General features: G+C 44.8%; 1 protein-coding gene across 1 annotated transcript in view; it reads left to right on the top strand.

Moving 5' to 3' along the window:
* RP2 (RP2 activator of ARL3 GTPase) overlaps window positions 1-21,151 on the top strand; it is a 35,770-nt gene extending 14,619 nt beyond the window's left edge. The window contains exons 3-5 of the mRNA XM_073541452.1: window positions 335-449; window positions 1,621-1,706; window positions 19,012-21,151. Of these exons, the coding sequence (XP_073397553.1) occupies window positions 335-449; window positions 1,621-1,706; window positions 19,012-19,095 (285 nt within the window). The 3' untranslated portion in view covers window positions 19,096-21,151. The remainder of the gene's footprint in view (window positions 1-334; window positions 450-1,620; window positions 1,707-19,011) is intronic.
* The last annotated feature ends 2,474 nt before the right edge of the window (window positions 21,152-23,625 follow it).

Below are 23,625 nucleotides of genomic sequence, written 5' to 3'. Positions count from 1 at the left end.
GGACCGTGGGTACCATCCGCAATTGTTCTGCTTACTTTCCGCATGGTGTGCACAGCCACATGCGGAAAGTAAGCGGAACAATGCATTCCTATGGGTGCGGGATCGCCGCGATTCCGCAAATTAATGAGCATGCTGCGGTTTTTACAGCGAAGCGATTCCGCCGCGGTAAAAACCGCAGCATTAGCACAGCATTGCGGAATCCCATAGGAATGCATGGGATGCTTATTTTTCGCGGCAAAACCGCCGCGGAAACGCGAAAAAAACGCCACGTGTGAACTCAGCCTTAAAGTAATTTCTACATATGTGTTTCTAACCATTATGCCATAATTTACAGATGATCGGAAAGGGGTTATCGCTTGTTCAGACTAAAGAGGTTGCAATGAAACCGGAAGATGCAAACAGAGTTTTTAAAGAACGAGCCCCTGAGTTTTTACCCTTTTTGGAGCATGGTATGGCATATATTGTCTTCAATGTTAGAGTGTGTGTATGTATATATCAGTCTGGAGAATGAAACTGCTGCCTTGCTAAAGCACCACTGTGGCCTCTATTAATCTCTGGATTGATGCTGGTACCTGAGGTCAGATCCCCTACTGTTCATGAATTGTTGTCATAGCTATAAGATAAAATAACTCTTCCAATCACAGTACAGGTTAAGGAAAGTCTGTTGGCGCAAAATGTGCATGCCCAGCATACGCACTCGAGACACCGTTGGTGTAGTGAAACCGTTCAGTGCACCTTGGCAAACAATCATTTTGCATCTATCTGCGCCCTTCTTCCTTGACTTGACAACTCTGGATTTATAGGGGTTGGGATAGATGGAAAATAAGTAGGTGGGAGAGTGCACTAAACTGCTCATCTATGCCAAGTGCAGAGACCGCCTGTGCTTTGTTAGAACAGTCATTCCTTGCTGACAGACTTTCGTTAACGGTGGCAGAATTCATTCAGTGTGTGTCACGATGTGACTCAAGCCAACGGGTGGTCGATCAGTGAACGGCGCAACACACACAACAGGATGGTATTGGGGAGAGGAACTGACATTAACCGCCGATGGCCTGAAAGGAAAGAAGTGTTAACTGAAAGAAACCAGAGCTGCCACAAATCCAAAAATGGATTGTGACAGTGTGGCTGTATTGTGTGCCATATACAAATCTGAGGTGGCTTTCCCTGAAACATCCAGTGGTCCGACCAAAAAAATCTCCAGTCTTGGATGCTCTAATTGATGAATTCATAATCTCAGACTTCTCTTTTCCGTCATTGTATTAGTTCTACAGACCTAATTTGTCCGATAAGGTTTTAAAATGATGCTTGACTATAGTCCCCTGAGTGGCCAGAAATCTGATGGAATGTTTTCACGTGTTACATACTTTTTCTCAATGCATACTAATGCTAATAGGTTTTTTATTAAATGCCATTCTCATTCATTGCTGTGTACTTTAGTTGTGGTTTTGTACTCCAAAAATCACCTCTGTTGCGCACAGTTTACGAAGGCCAAAATGCTAATGCAATCTTATAGCTAAATTACCCTTTTTGCAGTAAGATTTTAGGCATGGCGTTATTTAATGTATTGACACATAGCCATCCACCAAAATCAACATATTTCTTTACTTTTTCTTCATCAAGGGTCAGTTGTTGCTTTGGAGTTTAATGGAGAAGGAGCAGTGCAAACCTGCCAGGAGGCTTCTGCTGGCATCTTTAGTGGTACAAAGGTGAGTTCTTCATAACTGAGCCGTGAATAACAGTGTGCAAGCGGCAGCCACAAGAAGTGGGGCTATGGAAACGGCCAAGTGCAACTGAACTACCTGGGAGTTACAGAAACCATGCAGCCCGCTGTGCAATACTTTCCTGAGTACCTGCGACTTCAATGGGACTTACTGGCTAATTCTATTACTCCGGTGTCAGCCATGAACGGCTGATATGGGGTTGACCCTACTAAACTTCTTTTTTTTTTTTTTTTCTCTTTTTAAATGTTGTGCATTATAACTGTCAATCCAGCATTCTTCCACATGACATTAATCATGTCGCACACAACCGTCAGAGCAGCGGACCTGGTGAATGTGATTGTAGGTAATCTTTTCTTTATCGCTTCATTGGGGGACACAGATTACCATGGAGTGTATGCTGCTGCTGCTAGGAGGCTGACACTATGCAAAAAAGGAAACTTAGCTCCTCCCCGGCAGTATATACCCACCGACGGGCACCAAGTACCTCAGTTTGTGCTTAATGTCTGTAGGAGGCGGACCGGGATCTCCCCAGATCCGCATTTAACGATTCCTTTTTTCTCTTCTAGGTTTTGTGTGTGTGTGTGTGTGTGTGTGTGTGTATTAATCTTTTCCCATTTATTTTTCAGATTCAACTCCGGGAAACAGGGGGTAAATGTTCACCCTGCTTTCCCATATCACGCGGCTGAGCGAGCAATGTGATATTATCCACATCGCAACTCTCAGGACCACGGGCAGGACCTTTTCCCTATCGCCCTCGGGTGCTACGGACTGACTACAGGTGGCGGGTCCTAGCCGATTCCCCTCCTCACCCCTCTCCCGGGACCGGGCTGAGAGGAAGTTGGCGGTGACTCTCCCCTGCTGGCAAAGCGTTGGCGCCGTCTTCTGCACTATTCGGACATAGTGCGGGGCAGAGGACCTTCATTACCAGCGGGCCCCTGTGGTCATCCTCTTGAGGGAGCATGTGGGCGCCAGGTAAGCAGCCTGAAGGCTACCATCAGTCCCATGCTCGCCCCACATAGAAGTCAGTGAGGTTGGTGCCGCTGATAGCAGACATTGTCAGTCTCCATTTGAATTTCCCGCCCATTCGTTTGCAAGCGCGCACCTCTCAGCTCCCCCACGCCCGGTGCTCTTCTCTAAAGCAGCAGTCAGCGGGTCACCTTCCTCATACCTCCCTCTCCTCCGCGACGTCACTAGTCCCGTGATGAGTGCACTCCCCCTCCCCCAGAGTGGGCTGTTGCAATGTTGCAGTCGGTCTCTGACCTGACTAAAGTTTCTCAGTCCCTGGTCCAGGTCTTAGAACGACTACCTCAGCTATCTTCTGCCACCTGTGCTCCGACCACCTCTCACGGTGAGTCGTCTGCACTTGACCGTGACCTCCACAGGGACAGGCCTGGTAGGATTTCTAGGAAGCGCGTTCTTTCTAGCTCGTCTTCCAGCTCGCACGGTCCGTCCGTTCCACCCAGGCTGCGTTCCTCGTCTCCCTCATCAGAAGACAACCTTAGGTCAGACAATGATTCTCAATCGGTATCTGACTCAGAGGTAGACAACATGTCTAAAACACAGGACATGGTCGATAGTCTCATATCGGCTATTTTTCAGACGCTCAAAATAAAACAAGATAAGGCTCCCCTTCAGGATGGCTCTGTCCCTTTTTAAACGAGCAAAACCTCCCTCCCGAACCTTTCCTAATCACAAAGAGTTCGAGACTACTTTAACCAAACACTGGGAACACCCTGACAAGCGTTTCTCAGGCCGCAGGTACTTAGACATTCTGTATCCATTTGATGCGGACCTTCTTACAAAATGGACTAAAGCCCCCGAAGTGGACCCACCAGTTTCCCGTCTCTCCTCTAAGATGGTTCTATCCCTTCTGGACGGGGAATCCCTTAAAGATCCAACAGACAGGCAAATAGAATCGCTGGCTAAATCCATTTTTGAAGCATCCGGCGCCTCTCTGCCCTATTTTCGCTTCTGCCTGAGTGGCGAAGGTCATTTCAGCTTCTTCGCAGGGGCATCCTATTGTCTGCCCCTCAGGACGAGCTGGCAGATCTAAAGACCAAATTAATCATGCGGGTAAATACCTTTTGGCCGCCTCCTTTGATGCGGCTGGGTGCGTAGCAAGAGCTAACAGCAACATAGTAGCTATACGCCGTATCCTTTGGTTGAAGTCATGGAGTGCGGACACCACCTCCAAGAAGTCGCTCACCAACCTGGCATTTCACGGCTCTAGACTCAAGCTGGATCAGATAATTTCCGATGCCACTGGTGGTAAAAGTACCTCTCTTCCTCAGTCTCAGCCTAGACGATTTTTCAGCAGAAAGGCTCCTCGACCGTTTAGGTCCTTTCGCCCCTTTTCTTCTGCAGAAGGATCATCCCAGCAGAACCAGCCCACGGCCTCCAGAGATCGCAGAAAACTATCGTATAAACCCGCTCCCCGCTGGAAATCAAGAGGCCAACCCTCCAGGTCCTCAGGCTCCCGCTCCGGTAGATTCTCCTCAAAGTGACGGGTTACCACCTCCTGGAATTTCTTCCAGGGTGGGAGGCAGGCTCTCTTCTTTCATGGACGCTTGGCTGTCCGTGGTCGACGCTTGGGTCAGGGAAACCATCATATCTGGATACAAAATCGAATTTTCTCCCCCCCCCGTCCCAGACCCCAGGGTTCCTTCAGGCAGTCTCCTCCCTTCTTTCCGCCGGAGTTATTGTTCCCGTTCCTTCAAACGAACAGTTTTCAGGGTTTTACTCGAACCTCCTCTTAGTCATGAAAAAAGACGGTTCCCTTTGCCTAATCTTGGACCTCAAGTTGCTCAATCGCCACGTGAGGATCCTCCACTTCAAGATGGAGTCCCTGCGCTCGGTGATAGCCTCGACGGAACCCGGAGAGTTCCTCTGCTCTGTGGACATACAGGATGCCTATCTTCACATCCCTTTTTGTTTGCAACATCAGAGATATCTCCGCTTTGCGATTCAAGAAAATCACTATCAGTTCACGGCCCTCCCCTTCGGCCTAGCCTCCACTCCCCGTGTCTTTACGAAGGTGATGGCAACAGTCATAGCCATTCTTCGCTCTAGGGGGATTCTCATTATCCCTTATCTGGACGATCTGCTGATCAAGGGCTCGTCCCGTCAGAACTGTCTCCAAAGTCTTCAGATACCTCTGGATACTCTCGCCCGTCTCGGATGGATAGTCAACAAAGAGAAGTCCATCTTGCACCCTACTCAGCGACCTTTTTGGGCATGGAATTCGACACAAATCTAGCCCGAGTGTTTCTTCCGATGGAAAAATTTTCAGCCCTTTGCAAGGGGATCCGATCCCTGAAGCTGTCAAGGCCCATTCCCCTTCGGTCTTGCATGAGGGTCCTAGGGAAGAAGATAGCTTCCATGGAAACAGTGCCTTTCGCACAATTTCACACTCGTCCGCTCCAGCTGTCCCTCCTTTCTACTTGGGACAAGACTTCGGTTTCTTTGACCCGTCTCATACTCCTTCCTCTGAGTAAGGCAATCTCTGACTTGGTGGACAATACCGGCGTCAGTTCTACAGGGAAGGTCCTTTCTCCCACCTCAGTGGCAAGTCATCACCACCGACGCCAGTCTTCTAGGATGGGGGGCGGTTTTCCATCGGAAGACAGCCCAAGGGCGCTGGAACGCCCAGGAGACTCTTCTTCCCATCAACCTCCTGGTAATCAGAGCGATATTCCTTGCCCTCCTCTGCTGGCAGCCTCTCCTCGTAAGCAAACCAGTCCGCATTCAATCGGACAACGCCACGGCCGTGGCGTACATAAACCACCAGGGTGGTACTCACAGCAGGCAGGTAATGTCAGAAGTGGCAAAGATACTGCTTTGGGCAGAGCGTTACGTTCCGGCGATCTCCGCCGTTCACATTCCAGGGGTAGAAAATTGAGCAGCCGACTTCCTAAGTCGCTAGGGCCTGGCGTCAGGCGAATGGTCCCTTCACTCCACAGTCTTTAACCAGATATGCCAGTGTTGGGGCACCCCGGACGTTGATCTCATGGCATCTCGGATGAAACACAAAGTTCCTCGCTTCGTAGTCGGGTCCAGGGACCCTCTAGCCGTCGGTTGCGACGCCCTGGTAATTCTGTGGTCCCAGTTCCAATTTCCTTACCTGTTATCTCCCCTTGCCCTGATCCGAAGGGTGGTCAAGAAAATAAAATCAGAAGGTATCCCAGTAATTCTGGTGGCCCCGGACTGGCCAAGACGACCTTGGTACGCGGAGCTGGTGAACATGCTCGCGGACGTCCCCTGGAGACTTCCAGATCTTCTCTCACAAGGTCCCCTTTACCACCAGAACTCTCGGTCTCTCAGTTTAACGGCATAGCCGTTGAGGCCGCGATTCTAAGACAGGTTTTTCCAGCCAGGTCATTCAGACCATGATCAGAGCTAGAAAACCAGCCTCCTCCCGCATTTACCATAGGTACTGGAAGGCTTTTTTCCGTTTGTGCGACGATAACAATGTTTTTCCATTGTCGTTCTCCATTCCATCCATACTTGGCTTCTTCCAGTCCGGCTTAGATGCGGGCCTGTCCCTCAGTACCCTCAAAGGCCAGGTATCGGCTCTGTCGATTCTTTTCCAAAGAGATCTGGCCCCATTACCGCAAGTTAAGACCTTTCTCCAGGGGGTCGCCCATGTGGCTCCTCATCATTCTCTGATAGATCCATGGGACCTCAATCTCGTTCTTGGTGCTCTCCAGAAGGTGGCGTTCGAGTCTATCCAGGACATTCCTCTTTCCCTTCTTTCCACATTAATGAGGATATCGTCCTTCCCTCTTTTTGCCCTGCGCCTGTTCACCTGCTGGAAAAGTCGCTCCACAAACTGGATGTAGTGAGAGCCTTGCGAGTTTATCTTGCCAGGACCGCTTCTCTTCGTCAATCCGATTCCCTGCTTGTCATCTCTGAAGGTCGCCGGAAAGGGCTTCCGGCATCCAAATCCACAATCGCTCGTTGGATTCGTTCTACCATTCTGGAAGCCTACTGACTTCAGGAGAAACGGCCCCCTCCGGGAGTGAGAGCCCACTCCACCCGGGTTGTAGGGGCTTCGTGGGCTGTGCGACACCAGGCTTCGGCCTTACAACTTTGCAGAGCCGCGACCTGGTCGTCTTTGCACACCTTTTGCGAGGTTCTACAGGGTTCATACCCAGGCCTCGTCTGATGCAGCTTTTAGTAGGAAGGTTCTGCAGGCGGCGGTAGCACGTCGACCGACCTAAGCCCTTCCTTCTTTCGTTCCTTTGTTGCTGTTCCCACCCTCGGGACTGCTTTGAAACGTCCCATGGTAATCTGTGTCCCCCAATGAAGCGATAAGAAAGAGGGATTTTTGGGTTCTTACCGTAAAATCTCTTTCTTGGAGCCTTCATTGGGGGACACAGCAACCCTCCCTGTTTAAGTTATACCGTATTGGGTTTTCAAGTCCCTTGTTGGGTTGGTACATATATTGAGAGTTTTTGGTTGCTTCCCCTACTGCTTTCTCACCAACTGAGGTACTTGGTGCCTGTCGGTGGGTGTATACTGCCGGGGAGGAGCTAAGTTTCCTTTTTTGCATAGTGTCAGCCTCCTAGCAGCAGCAGCATACACCCCATGGTAATCTGGGTCCCCCAATGAAGGCTCCAAGAAAGATTTTACGGTAAGAACCCAAAAATCACCAGAAATGCTGAAGTAGGGGCGTGGCCTGGACCTCATGTAGGGAGGACGTGGAGTGAGAGAGCTCCTGCCCGGATCCGACAATAAATCCTGATTACCGGCACTGCTGACGGGTCCCACTGACCTGGAGGGCTGCAGTATCTCCCTGGGCGTCTAGACAGCGGAGGATCCTTGGGCCATGTCGAACCGCAGCAGTAAAAAAGATAAGGAGACGCCGGGGCGTGCCTCTGCTACATCCAGGATGGCGCCAGCAAACAACAAGTCGGCCGGTAGTGGAGCGATGGGAGCTGCTGGCAGGCTGGAACGATATGCAAGGGTGCCTCCTGCTGCTGCTCGATCGCCCAGTGCACAGACTGAGGCAGACGCTGGCTGCAGCATGGAGCTGGAGGATCATCTCTCCAGGGAGGGAACAGTGAGTAAACTGGGCCCCCCTTCAGCCCGACACGTGCAGACACAGGGGCCTGTGCTGGAGGAGGAAGGAGTGGGGGATGGGGAGCAGCCGGAGTCTGTGACTGCTGAGCCCACGCTAGGAGAAATCCTCCCAGCAATTAACTCCTGCAATACCACACTGGCCACTCTAAGTAATCAAATGGAGATTGTCACCAAGGACATGGCCTGTATTAAACAAGAGCTGCGGGGGGTGACTGCCAGGGTGGGGGAACTGGAGGAGCGTGTTGGTGGGACGGAGGATAAATTGCCACCAATAACACGGGAGCTGGGAAAAGCCACGCAAAATATTACAATACTGCTGAACAAGGTGGATGATTTAGAGAACCGCTCCCGTAGAAGTAATCTGCGACTGGTGGGGGTTCCGGAGAGGACGGAGGGGACTGACTCACTGGGCTTTTTTGAAAAATGGCTAATGGACACCTTTTGGTAATGATGTTTTGTCCCCATTCTTTACTATTGAGAGAGCACACAGGGTCCCTACGCGTGCCCCCCCGCCTGGAGCACCCCCGCGTCCCATCTTGCTCAAGCTCCTACACTTTAAAGATAGAGATGCTATCCTGCGCAGATCCAGAGACATTAAGGAACTTGCTATTAATGGGAGGAAAGTCTCCATTTTCCCTGATTTTTCCCTGGAGGTGCAGCGTAAAAGGGCGCAATTTATTGAGATTAAAAAACGCCTACGTGACTTACAGGTGACATATTCCATGATGTACCCTGCTAGACTGCGGATTGATGTGAATGGAGAAACGCACTTTTTTGATACGGCGGGAATGGCGCTGTCCTGGCTGGATATTAATGAGAGGTCCATGAGGAGGAAGAATACTTGAAGTTCTCCCTTTTTTCGCCACCAGGTGTTGTTACTCCTTTTTGTCTAGGACGCTATGCTGGTATAATTACTACTGTTCATTCCATTTCGGATTCAGGGCGGGAGCTGACCGGATTGCTGTGGACACTCGTTACAGTGACAAGCTGTGGACCCTTCTCCCTGCATGGACTCTGGGCGAGTTTTCTAGCCCTGATTCTCTCTATTTGAGAGAAATGTGCAAGTTACACTTGTGTTTGGGGGTAGGGGTGCTGTACACTGGTGTGCAGTGCTCCCTCTCCCTCCTTTGTTTTTTTCGTTTGTTGTTGTATTCCCTAATTGTTCTGTGGGATGTGATGTGCGTCAGCCGTGTCACCCAATTCATTGTACTGAGGGATGGTGGAGATTGCCTCTCTCCCTCGGGAGTGGAGTATGCTCCGATTTCTCATTTTTTAGTCTGCTCTTATGGCGATATCGCTTAATATTGTAGCGTGGAATGTTAGGGGGCTCGGGGATGCAAATAAGAGATGTGCTATATTTACTAATATGCAGAAATTTCTCCCGGCTATCCTGTGTATGTCTGAGACCCACATGGTGAAAGATAATATTCATTGGATAAGAAAGGGATGGGTTTCACATGAATATCATTCCACGTACTCGACCCATGCGCGGGGTGTCAGTGTGCTGGTGCACAGGTCCATCCCCTTCTCATGTACTAAATCAGTGGTTGACCCTGGGGGCAGATTTGTATGTTTGCTTTGCACGTTATACGGTATACAATTTATTTTGGTTGCCATGTACATCCCCCCGCCCTATTCAGTCGAACCAGTAAAAAGAATCTTGTCTATTTTGGGTTCCTTTCCCCCTGCACCGACTCTTCTAATAGGAGATTTTAATACATATTTGCATCCCTATTTGGATAAGTTGCATTCGGGAAACATATCAGAAGATGCAGCCTCAACCTCATTTGCTAGAACGTTAGTGGAGCTGGGTATGGTAGATCTTTGGCGTGTCCGAAACCCCACAGCCAGACAGTTTTCCTGCTACTCTAGCTCCCACCACGCTATGTCACGGATAGACCTGGCCATTGGGAATACACTCATGACCCCATATGTACGAGGGGTGGCCTACCTGCCTAGAAGTGTATCTGATCACTCGCCGCTACATGTCACACTTTCATGGGGACACCCCCTCACCCTATCTAGACCTATCTGGAAGCTTAATCCCTTCTGGATCCAGCTTATAGGGGAATCTTTGCATGATGCCATTCTAGAATATTTTCAACTTAATGAGTACTCTGCATCATCACACATAGTCTGGGATTCCATGAAGGCCTATGTCAGGGGCTTATATATTAGAGAAATATGCACACGGAAAAGCCAAAATAGACGCTACACCCAGAGTCTGATCCAGGAGGTGTCTGTTGCGGAGGCTGCGTTGATACTCAACCCGACAGAGGAAACTAAAAAAGCTTTGGAGAAGGCACAGGGGTCGCTCAGGGAAAGCCTCATGTCGGCGGCAGCAAATAAACGTTATTTCCTCAAACAAAAATATTTTATAGAGGGGGAGGGAGTAGGACATTTATTGGCCACGGTCATTAGAGCACAGGACGGATCTTCATATATCAATAGGCTAAAAACGGACTCGGGTGGTCTTGTGACAGACAGTGCGGACATAGTGAGTGAGATAAGGAGGTATTATATGCGACTATACACATCAGATTGCAGTCTCACGGAGACTGAGATTGAGCAGTACCTGGATGCTCTCTCTCTCCCTGCATTGGCTGATAGCGATAGGGATTCATTGGATCGGGACATCCTGTTGGAGGAGTTGGAGGAGGCGCTTGGTCAGATGCAAAATGAAAAGGCTCCAGGAATGGATGGCCTGCCTGGCGAGTTTTACAAAACCTATGCACCCTTACTGCAACCTAAGCTACTTAAGGTATTTGAAGAGGCTGAAAGGCAGAGGGTCCTCCCGCCATCTATGAGGGAAGCTTTGATAGTTTTAATATTAAAGCCCGGAAAGGATCCAGAGGTTCCGGATTCATATCGCCCGATTTCCCTATTATCAACAGATGTTAAATTATTGGCCAAGGTACTCGCCAATAGGATGTCCCGAGTTATCTCATCTGTTATACAGAAGGATCAGACGGGATTTATCCCAGGCAGAGCCACATCTATGAACCTTAGGAAACTATACTTGGGGATTCAACATAGTTCTGGGGAGTTGGGGGGGGGGGGGGAAGAGCAATTTTGTCCTTAGACGCCGCTAAGGCGTTCGATAGTCTGGAGTGGGGGTTTTTGTGGGCGGTACTTCGGAAAATGGGCTTTGGACACAGATTTATAAATTGGGTGAGGCTGTTATATGGCTCGCCGGTGGCGAAGGTTGGGGCTAATGGCAGGGTCTCTGAGTCTTTTCCTCTTGGGAGAGGTACTAGACAGGGGTGCCCGCTCTCGCCCTTGCTATTTGCTACTGCGGTGGAGCCATTGGCAGTTGCAATTCGGAAGTCCAGAGAAATAATGGGATTCAGATGTGGAACTGTGGAGTTGAGGATATCATTGTACGCGGATGATTTACTTCTATATTTAGATAAGGTACATTCCTCGATTTTTGCCGGCAATGGAGGTCATTCGAGAATTTGGGCTGAGGTCTGGTCTTCGGATTAATTGGTCCAAATCAGCTTTAATGCCGATAGACCCTCTCCCGGCGGATTTCTCAGATTTGCAGATACCGGTCCCTGTAGTTCGGAGGTTTAAGTATCTGGGTATAATTGTTAGTCCTGCCCCGAAGGATTTTCGGGCTCTGAATCTGGAGCCCCTGTTGCAGCGATTTTGAGCAAAAGTACATACTTGGTGTCGCCTGCCGTTGTCGAATATTGGTAGATCTAACTTAAAATGGTAATGATGCCACAATTATTATATTTCATAGAATCATAGAATCGTAGAGTTGGAAGGGACCTCCTGGGCCATCTGGTCCAACCCCCTGCTCAAAGCAGGATTCGCTAAATCATCCCAGTCAGATGTCTGTCCAGCCTCTGTTTGAAGACTTCCATTGAAGGAGAACTCACCACTTCTCGTGGCAGCCTGTTCCACTCATTGATCACTCTAACTGTCAAAAAGTTTTTTCTAATATCTAATCTGTGTCTCCTCCCATTCAGTTTCATCCCATTGCTTCTAGTCTTTCCTTGTGCAAATGAGAATAAAGTTGATCCTTCTACAATGTGACAGCCCTTTAGATATTTGTAGACAGCTATTAAGTCTCCTCTCAGTCTTCTCTTTTGCAAACTAAACATTCCCAAATCCTGCAACCTTTCCTCATAAGACAGGGTTTGCAGACCGGTCACCATTCTGGTCGCTCTTTTCTGAACTTGCTCCAGTTTGTTGATGTCTTTTTTAAAATGTGGTGCCCAAAACTGGACACAATATTCCAGATGAGGTCTGACCAAAGAGGAGTAGAGGGAAATAATGACTTCACGTGATCTAGACTGTATGCTTCTGTTAATACATCCTAGAATTGCATTTGCCTTTTTTGCTGCTGCATCACACTGTTGACTCATATTCAGTCTGTGATCTATTAGTATACCCAAGTCTTTTTCACATGTGCTGTCACTTAGCCCTATTCCTCCCATTCTATATATGCTTTTTCCATTTTTATTGCCCAGATGTAGTACTTTGCATTTCTCCCTGTTAAAAACCATTCTGTTAGTTGCTGCCCACTTCTCCAGTTTATTTAAATCTTTTTGAATCCTCTCTCTCTCTTCTCTAGTATTAGCTATCCCTCCTAGCTTTGTGTCATCAGCAAATTTAATCAGTTTACCCTCAATTCCTTCATCTAAATCGTTGATAAAGATGTTGAACAATACAGGGCCCAGGACAGAGCCCTGTGGTACCCCACTTGAGACATTCTTCCAACTGGATGTGCAGCCATTTACGACCACTCTTTGGGTCCGATCACTAAGCCAGTTATGAATCCACCTAACAGTTGCCTTGTCCATTCCATACTTAATCATTTTTTCAATAAGGATTGTATGAGAGACTTTGTCAAATGCTTTGCTGAAGTCAAGATATACTATATCTACAGCATTTCCTTGATCTACCCAATCAGTGATACCGTCATAGAAGGAAATTAAGTTAGTCTGACATGACTTATTAGTTACAAACCCATGCTGACTCTGTTTAATCACTTCATTCTTATCCAGGTATTGACATACATGTTGTTTAATAATTTGTTCAAAGATCTTTCCTGGTATAGAAGTCAGACTCACCGGCCTATAGTTACCTGGGTCCACCTTCTTCCCCTTTTTGAAGATAGGAACAACATTTGCTCTTCTCCAGTCTTCTGGCACTTCTCCTGTTCTCCAAGAATTTTCAAAGATTATAGAGAGGGGTTCAAAAATTTCTTCTGCTATCTCCTTCAGTACTCTGGGGTGTAATTCATCTGGACCTGGAGACTTGAATTCATTTAGGCTAGCTAAGTGTTTCCTCACTATCTTTCTGTTTATAGATATCCTGGATTCTTCTATTCCCTTAATAGGACAGTGAATAACAGTTGATGTTACATTTCCTTTCTGAGAGAAAACAGATGCAAAATAGGAATTTAAAAGTTCAACCTTCTCAACATCCTGTCTTACCATTTCATCATTTTCATCCTGTAAAAATCCTATAGCATCTTTGACTTTTCTTTTACTTTTGACATATCCCCAAAATCCTTTATTATTGCTTTTGACATCTCTTGCAAGCCTCAATTCATTTTCAGCTTTAGCTAATCTGATTTGTGCCCTGCAGGTTCTGCAGACAGCATTATATTCTTCTTTAGATATGCCTCCCTCTTTCCATTTTATAAACATTTTTTTCTTCCTTTTTAGCATGTGCTTAAGTTCTGTGTTCATCCATCCTGGTTTCCTTAACTGCTTCCTATTCTTCCCTCTTTTCGGAATTGTTAACAACTGTGCTTTGAGAATTTCATTTTTCAAGATTTCCCATCCTTCCTGGACATTTTTGTCTTTAAGGATATCCAGCCATTGGATCCCTCCAATTCTCTTTCTGAATCCCTTAAAATCTGCCTTTCTGAAATCTAACCTTGATGTCTGAGTCTTCACAGGTCTTCCGCCTCTAGTTATCCAAAATTCTAAAATAGCATGGTCGCTACCTCCTAGGGTCCCAGCCACTTTTACCTCCTCAACCATTTCCTCCCTGTTTATAAGGATTAGATCCAAGGTAGCAGTTCCCCTTGTTTTCTCCCTTACCTTTTGGAAGATAAAGTTGTCAGCAAGAGAGGATAAGAATTTCCTTGACCTGTTAGTTTTGCCTGAGAGAGATTCCCAACAAATGTCTGGATAGTTGAAATCTCCCATGACAACTATGTCATATTTTTTGGAGAACTTGGCCATTTGATGCATAAAGAGTTCATCCATAGCTTCAGCTTGCACAGGCGGCCTGTAGTAAATGCCTACAATGGTGTCCTTTCCATTGTTCTGTCCTTGTATTCTTACCCAAACAGTTTCCACAGAACTCCCAGTCTCTGAAGCTTCAATCTCTGTGCAGATATACGCGTTTCTAACATACAATGCGACACCCCCTCCTCGTTTATCAAGTCTGTTTCTTGCAAATAAATTGTATCCTTCTAGTCTTGTATTCCAATCATGTGTATTGTCCCACCAAGTTTCAGTGATTCCAATGACATCATATTTATTTTCCTGTGTTAGTAGTTCCAATTCTCCTTGTTTGTTGCCCATGCTTTGTGCATTAGTATAGAAACATTTTAGTTTGTGATTGGTTTCTCTTTCTCCAATATTTTTATTAATTAGATTCTTTCGTCTTTGTTCTTCCTTTCCACTTCTAATAGCAGAGTTCTCAATAGCATTTGTCAGGTGTATGGCTTTTTCTGGTCTTTTGCTTCCCTTCCCATGTTGTTCTAGTTTAAAGCTCTCCTTACAAGTGTAGCAAGGCGACTTCCAAATACATGCTTACCAGTCTTCGTAAGGTGCACCCCATCTCTAGCAAGTAGTCCATCGTATAAGTAGTTCACTCCGTGATCCAGAAATCCAAATCGTTGCTGACGGCACCATCGACGTAGCCAGTTGTTCACCTGCAGAATCTTATTCCACCTCCTTGTTCCATGGCCATCCACTGGGAGGATGGAAGAGAAGACCACCTGCGCTCCCAGTTCTTTCACTTTCTTGCCTAAGTCTTCAAAGTCTCTGCAGATGGTTTCCAGGTCGTTTCTTGCAGTGTCATTTGTCCCCACATGTAGTAGCAGGAATGGGTAGTCATCTGTAGGTCTGAAGAGTCCTGATATCCTGTCAGACACATCTTTAATTTTTGCACCTGGAAGACAACACATTTCTCTTGAAGTTATATCCGGTCTGCAGATAGCGGCCTCAGTTCCTCTCAACAGGGAATCCCCCATGACCACCACTCTCCGTTTCTTCTTCACAACATTTTTCTTTCTCCATCCAGGAGGACTCTGAAGGCATACAAGGTTGCTGCTTGTTGGCAAAGTCTTATCCTGATGTATTTCTTCATTGTTTTCCTGCGTGAGAGCCTGGTATTGGTTTCTGAGCAGTATGGGTGCTGACTGCCTCCTGATCCTCCTGCTTCTCTGGGTCACATGTCTCCATTCCTCTGTTTCTTCAGGTGCACTTCGAATTTCTTCTCTTTCTGTAACATGAAGAGATAATTCTGTTCTGTCCAAGAACTCTTCACCTTCCTTAATGATCTTCAACGTAGCTAACCTCTCTTCGAGATTTTGCAACTTTTCCTCCAACAGGGACACAAGCTTGCATTTGTGGCATGTAAAGTTTGGCTTTTCCACTGGTAAATCTGTGAACATGTAGCAAGAAATGCAGCTCACCAAATGGCTCCTGGCCTCTTCCATCTTGAGATTTCTTAAAAACGATGAAAGATGAGCCCAAATTCGCGCGCCGATAGGCGCGCGGTTTTTCCGATTTCCTCTTTTCAGCTGCAACGGCCAAAACCCAGTGATCGTTGAGCTCGCGGAGACTCTTCACTTATCCCAGAAGGCACTGGGAATATGCAAATGATCTCCTCAAGACTCTTCCCCTGGTTTTCCGATTTCCTCTTTTCAGCTGCAACGGCCAAAACCCAGTGATCGTTGAGCTCGCGGAGACTCTTCACTTATCCCAGAAGGCACTGGGAATATGCAAATGATCTCCTCAAGACTCTTCCCCTGGTTTTGATACATAATTCTCCGGTGTGGATCTGTAGGGACTTTTTTTGCAAAAATAAATACATTATTCCGGGAATTAATTTGGAAGAAAAAACAGGCTAGGATTCGCTTGGAGATACTGCAGCGAGGGAAGGAGGAGGGAGGATTGGCGGTGCCAAACCCATTCATATACTTTATGGCCTCCCAGATGCAACATCTTAAGGGTTGGGGTAGAGACGGGGCGTGTGACAATGGTGGTGATATTGTGAGGGAAGGATCGGTATGGAAATATCCAGGGTGCCGGTTGGAGGTGGGAAGACGGCAGATAAATGGGGCACGATACCCCACGTTGGCTATGATTTTCAGGGTGTGGGATAGGGGTAAGTCTCTTTTGAAGATAAATGGGCCTACGGAATTGTGGCCATTGTGGCGAAATCCGGATTTGCAAGAGGTCAAAAAGCTGGTGGGGTTCGTAAGATGGGAAGATAAAGGGAGTTATCTGGTGTCACAAATTTTGCAAAATAATACTCTTAAGAGTTTTGAACAATTGAGAACAGAATTTCACCTCCCGCACGTCTTCTTTTATCAGTACTTACAGCTAAGGCATGCATTGGAAAAACAGAGAAGGACAAATCCGGTGATAGTGACACATAATCAAACACTACATATGCTGCTTACATCTGAGTCTTCTAGGGGACTTATCTCTGAATTATATAAAAGATTATTGCCTGCCCATCTGGAGACATATCCACTGACTGCTGCTAAGAATAAGTGGGAACGGGACGTTGGCCCCCTGACGGAGGACCAGTGGTCCGATATTCTAGAACAGGTCCCTAAAATGGCGGTTTCTGAGTGCCAGCGGCTTTTGCAAATGTATCTCATTCACAGGGTATATAAAACACCCAGCTTATTATTTAAAATGGGACTTAGGCCCAATACACAATGTGTTAGGTGTGGGCAGGATGATGCCCACTTGATGCATGTTATGTGGGAGTGCGGGCACATTGGGGATTTCTGGAGGCAGACCCTGGGACTCATAGCCCAAGTATACCATATCACAATACGACCGTCACCTCGTCTATGTTTGTTGAATTTGTGGGAGGAGGGGGTTGACCCGGACTCTGCAGTGGCCCTGGGAATAGCACGCATCCTGTATCAGGCAAGAAAGATACTTGCATATCATTGGTTGGATCCTATGCCACCAACATTGTCAGAGCTTAAAAATAAACTAAATAATGTCATCAGATTGGAAAGGGGGGCTTATTTAAAAAGAAATGCATTAAGAAAGTTTTACAAAATTTGGCAGCCATGGATGGAGTCACCGGGTCTCCCCTCGGGCGCACTGGTACGGGATGCGATGTTGGACCAGTTGCTGTTGTGCTTGCGATGAGGGGATGCTTGGGGGGTGAAAATAAAGTCTAGTGCCCTTTGTGGCGAAGTAGATTTTGAGTGGCGCGGTGGGAGGGGGCTGGGGTGGATTGGACCTGATATGCGGGGGGGGCGAAATATGATGCGGAGTGGCGCGGCTGGCAGGGATGGTTTTCCCGCTGAAATGAGGCACTGATGTATAATTTTGATTTTTGTTTATTTGTGGAGCCATGTTGTTTATAGGCTCAATTTTATGCAAATATCTGTGTTTTGAGATTTCTTCTTTTTATTTATTCTTACACAGGAAGAGTTTTACCCTTTAAATAATATCTGCTCTCAATGTAATTTTTACTAGCTATATAAGATGTCATATTCTTTCTGTATTGATTCCTGAATGTTTAATAAAAAAGATCTGATTTAAAAAAAGAACCCAAAAATCCCTCTTTTCCACTCGGGTTGCAAATTGAGCATAAATTACAGTCCACATATACCTCCACTACGTACTAAACTTTGGGTCACTATGTACCCAGACCCCTACATCGGATTACCAGCTTGCACTATAAAACTCATTACAGGTTGTCCACTTTTTGTTACTTCCCACTTTCACAAATAGACTCTGCCGATGAAAAGCCTTACATTTTGGTCATTGTTTGGGTGAGTTCATGTGTTTTGTATTTGCTGCTGTTCCTGCTAAATTGATAAGATTTCGGCAAATTCCTCTACAGGCTGTGTGGTCAATTTCCGCATGGTAATTGACTTGAGGTGTGGATTTTAAAAATTTCCGCATTTTAAAGCGGACTGTCATCAGTCCAAAATGCTTATTTTTTGTATTTATTAAATTCGCCCCTTTCTCCTGATAATCACCTTATTTTTTTTAAATAAAAACCTAACCTGCATTTACAGAGATATAGCCCCATAAATAAAAAGTTCTCTACCACTGGGGCGGTCCCCACAACTTGCGCCATGGCCATGTCTTTAGGTTGCTCTGTGACACTGAGAATGATTTAGTTCAGAGGCACATGAGCTTTTTCCTGTTGGTTCATTACATTAACTACCTATAGACATTATGATGTATATTTGTAATGTACAGTAAAAAAGTTCAGGAGTTCACCAGGAAACCCTGAACCCATGCTGCTTGGTGTCTCTGCTGGACGTCAGGCTGTATGGTCACATCATGGAACCATGCAGCGTGCCATCTAGCTGTAACAGACTGTGAGGTCACATCCTGCTATCTTTGACTTTTCTGCAGCAAAAACGCTGCAAAAAATGATACCTGCGTTTTTGCAGCGCTTTTTTTTTCACCATCCATTCAAGTCAATGGGTGAAAAATGCTGAAAGAAGTGACGTAGTATGTCCACAAAATACTGATGATAAAAACACCAAGCTGTGTGCATGAGATTTCTGAAATCTCATAGAAATAGCTGGTACTGTCAAATGCAGCTAAAAATTAGCATTAAAAAAAAACCTCCCAGTGTGAACATAGCGTACAGATTTTGTTTTTTTTCATTTCACCTATGAGGGGGATCCCAGCAATACTGTAATTTCTTAATACAGTTGCAAGGAATACTGGTAAACAGAAGCCATTGAGCATTCATAGGGTTTATTGAGCCAGATGATAAAGAGGGATTTACTAAGAAACCTTTAAGTGTATGACTTAAAACGCACACACTGTAGGTGTATACCTTTAAAGCAAAATAGACAGGAGGTTACTAGGTTACTTCATACAAACTTTTAACTCCAGCTTTATTTTAATCTGAGATTTATAACGTTGGTCATAAATCATGGGTTTTTTTGTTGTGGTTGTCAATCTTTGAAACTAACACATGCATATTTTATCTCCTTTTCACCCAATAGATATTTGTTTCAGAGAGCAAGACCACCTCTTCTCATGATGTGGACAACTTCTACAACTTTGCTGATATGCAGATGGGAGTGTAGAGCTTAGCTTTAATTGTTGCTAATGTTCACCAAAATGGATTACTGTGACTCTCCATTATTCATCTAAAACTGAATTATGTGTACACCTTGATTTAAGCAGTGTATAGATGAAGAGATGCTCCGTTTATGGAGGTATAGGGTTCTTTCAACCACACTATGAAGCATAGTTTTCTAAGTGTATCATTAAAAAAATAAATCCAAGAAAAACTAAATTTCACACAACAGCTGTTATCGAAGACATAGAAGTCCTTTAAATCTGGAAACCGAGCATTGGATTTTCTTTTAACATTTGCTAATCATCAAGTAATGAATGTTTTCATTAGGGAAGACCTGACATTATTAGTATAGTGAATTTCCACAAAGCTAAGCTCGTATCATCTCTGATTTCTATTGAACTGGAAATGAATGAATCTTTTTTTATTCAGGACTAATTTCAATCAAAATGATAAATGTGCATTCCAAATACTTGTATCCCGTCAAAGTGGGGACAATGGCAGAATTACTTGTAATGTAAGCGGTTTGTAATTTATTAATTGTACACAAATACAATACATTTTAATACTGTTTGTAAAAGGCACAAATTGATTTTATACTGTGAAAGCAAAAGGTTTTGTAGGCAAAACTGTTTTTTTTTTTTTTTTTTTTTTTTGTTTTGCATGTGAATAACAGTAAATACTACTCAAAATCATGTGCATTTGTATAAAATGGCAGTGAAATTTATAAAAAAAAAAAAAAAAAAAAAGCTGCCTTATATATTTTTTTTAAGATCTGTTTTCCCTACTATTGGGGATGAACAACACTAGAATAATGTGGCTGTCGGACGCAGCACCTCACATGTCTACAGGTCATGTGTGGTATTGCAGTTGTTACCCATTCATATCGGATGAGTGGAGCTAAAACACCAGACTCAACCCCAGAACAACTATGAAAGAAAGTGGTCGCACGTCCCCATTAAATCATATAATCATTTTTGGGGAGGATATTTGCCAGCAATCTATAATTTGTGTATACACAAACATTTGGGATCAGGTCTAATAAGAAAGAATCCATGTCCGTTCAAAGCAAGGTAGAGTGAGCATTTGAAGAAAATCTGAAGCTTATGTACAGCTCTGGCAAAAATTGAGACCACTTCCAAATGTTCAGTTTGTCTGATTTTTCTCTTTACAGGTATATTTTTGAGTAAAATGTAAATTGTTCTTTTAGTCTACAAACTTCTGACAACATATCTCCGAATTTCCAAGCAATAACTTTTTTTTTTTTCTGAAAAGAAATGGTCAAAATTAAAAAAAAAAAAAAAAGTGCTTTCAGACCTCAAATAATGCAAATAAAACAAGTTCATAATCATTTAGAAACAACAATACTAATGTTTTAACTCAGGAAGAGTTCAGAAATCAATATTTTGTGGAATAACCATTTTTATAAACCACTTTCATGCGTATTGGCATGCTTGCCACCAGTCTTTCACACTGCTTCTGGCACAAAAATGTAAGCAGTTCTTCTTTGATGGCTTTTGACTATCCATCATCCTCTTGATAACATTCCAGAGGTTTTCAATGGGGTTTAGGTCTGGAGAATGGGCTGCTCATGACAGGGTTTTGATGTGGTCGTCTCTTAATTTTTGCCAGAGCTGTATACAGTAATTCTTTGAGCCACCCACTCCCAGGAATATCCACAGCCAGCACATCTGTGGGCACATAAGCCGTTTATGATCTATGTAAAAGCGCTATGGAATATGATAGCACTATATAGGCAAAGCATAATAATAATCTTCAATGCTGCACTGCATTCCAAAGACTCCATTAAGCCTCACTGACACTGTGGTGGAGCTCTGCTGCATCCACAACACAAATGGTAAGAGGCTTCTAAAGTGATTGCAAGTACTGCCTCGCTGTATACATTTTTATAGGCATTGTTATTAGAACCTGTAAATGTCAGTGCTTGATAACTGTTTATTTTAATGCTGTTTGTATTTTTTGTAATAGTTTAAAACTGGATAAGTCATGCTTTTATATCAAAATCAGATATGCATTCATTTAAAATAAACATTGAATTCTCACTGTAGTGTAGTTGCTCTTTCTGCTCAGAAATGTACACAGGTGCTGCCTTTTCCTCATTATAACCATTCATGTATAAACTTGTGCACCATATTTACTTTTTTTGCCTTTGTTCTGATGTGGTGAATGTATTTTCAGGTCCCCGGCGGCTTCTCCCTACCTGCCCCCTCTCCCTGCATCCATGTACAGCTCTGGCAAAAATTAAGAGACCATTTTCAAATGTTTAGTTTGCCTGATTGGATGAGTGAGAGGCGCAAAAACAACGCATTGCACTCGGACCAATGTTTCTTTATGGGGCAATTCCCATCAGCCGTATATTTCTCGGCCGTATTTTACGGGCTGAGAAAATCGCAGCATGCTGCGATTGTCAGCGTATTCCTCCAAAAATATGCCAATGCAAATCTATGGGGGCAAGAAAAATACGGATTAAACCCGGACCAGACGTGTGACTTGCGAGAAATACGCACCAGTGTCCTTTAACAAAAGCCGGCAATTCATTTTGCGATACAGTAAAATCAGACTGACATGTTTAATAAAGAATAGATATATACACATAGAATACATACATAGAGTACATATTATATATATATATATATATATATCTCATTGAGGCACACATACCGTATATATTTATATTTCATAGAGTCCTACATAGCAGAATAGCCGCTAAATCAATTGCCAGCTTCTGTAAAATCATTACAAAACCCGTCATGAAATGACAGATGGTTTACATACAGTAAATCATTTCATTTATTTTTTTTATGTCTTTGACTAATAGATTAGGGTATGTGTGTAAAATTTGGGACATGTAGGTGTTAAAATAAGGGGTTAATTTGTTGAAAAAAATTGCGTGGGCTTCCGTGGTAATTTCTCTGCCAGAGAGGGAAAGCCAGTAGGTGAGGGCAGATATTAATAGACTAGAGAGGGAGAATTGTTTTTGGGGCCCCCCAGCTAAAAAAAAATCTACCCCCAGCCACCCCAGAAAAGGCGCATCTATAAGATGCGCCTTTTCTGGCACTTAGCCTCTCTCATCCCACTGCCGTGTAAGGCCGGGGTCACACTGGCGAGGAATACGGGAGAGTGAGAGGCGCAAAAAGCACTCATTAGACACGGACAAATGATTCGCTATGAGGCAGCTCCCATCAGCCGTATATTTCTCCTCAGTATCCTACTCTCCGTGCCACTCGCAGCATGCTGCGATTGTCAGCGTACTACGCCCGTAGTACGCCAATGCAAGTCTATGGGTGCGCAAAAAATACGGATTACACACGGACCACACATGTGACTTGCGAGAAATACGCACCAGGTGTCTTTTAGAAACCCTGTCATAGGGCTCCATTATGTGTCCATTTTGCAAGCCTGCGAGAAAATCTCGCCATACGGATTGCATACGGATGCTGACATGCGCAAAATACGCGACCACACCTTGATTACGGATGACATACGGAGCACTATTTAGGGGTCTGTCATCCGTATTACGCATGTAAAATACTGACCGTATTTTGCGCAGGTTAGTGTGACTCCAGCCAAACAGTGGCATATGGGTTAATGTCACCTTGCTATTGGAAGGTGACATTAAGCTGAGTTAATAATGGAGAGGTGTCAATAAGACACCTATCCATTATTAATCCTATAGTAGTAAAGGGTTAAAAAAGACAAACACATTAAAGTCTTTTAATGAAATAATCACACCAAGTTTTTGACATTAATCTGCTAATCCAAAAAAAAGTCATGGTTATGTAAAAAAAAAATAAAGTATCAATATACATACCTCTCCGCTGTTCAGTCAGGTCCCCCGCTGCAATCTATCAGAAGGGGTTAACTGGTTTAAAACTGGGACCGGTGCTAATGCGACCGGCCCCGCTGTAAACCACTGCAGAATGAACGAGTTCATCTCTGTGCAGCCTTCCCGGCTGACCGGAGAAGAACTAATAAGCGTGGGAAAGTTTCTGAATTTTTCCCACGCTCATTAGTTCACCTCAGGTCAGCCAGGGACTCCATGTAGCCTCACTGACTACCGCTGACGAATAAAGCGATGCAAAATCCATCTTTTTTTTTTTTTATATAAAACTGTTTATTGTATAAAAGCGCCAAAACACAAAAAAATATAAATGAGGTAGCGCTGTAATTGTAATGACACGAAGAATAAAACTACTTCATCAATTTTACCACAAGCGGAACACCAAGCCCCCCCCCCCCCAAAGAAATTCATGAAATGCTGGTTTTTGTTCATTCTGCATCCCAAAAATCGGAATAAAAAGCGATCAAAAAACGTCACGTGCCCGAAAATAGTACCAATAAAAAAGTCAACTCGTCCCGCAGAAAATAAGACCTCACATGACTCTGTGGGTCAAAATACGGAAAAATTATAGCTCCCAAAATGTGGTGATGCAAAAACTATTTTTACAATAAAAAGCGTCTTTTAGCGTATGACAGCTGCCAAACATAAAAACCCGCCATAAAAAGTAGATCAAAC

Source organism: Dendrobates tinctorius, unplaced genomic scaffold (genome assembly GCF_039654945.1).
Source record: "Dendrobates tinctorius isolate UK_male_01 unplaced genomic scaffold, ASM3965494v1 ptg000121l, whole genome shotgun sequence".
NCBI classification, from domain to species: domain Eukaryota; kingdom Metazoa; phylum Chordata; class Amphibia; order Anura; family Dendrobatidae; genus Dendrobates; species Dendrobates tinctorius.
The sequence above is the reverse complement of the archived record's forward strand: the minus strand, read 5'-3'. Positions and strand labels throughout refer to the sequence as shown.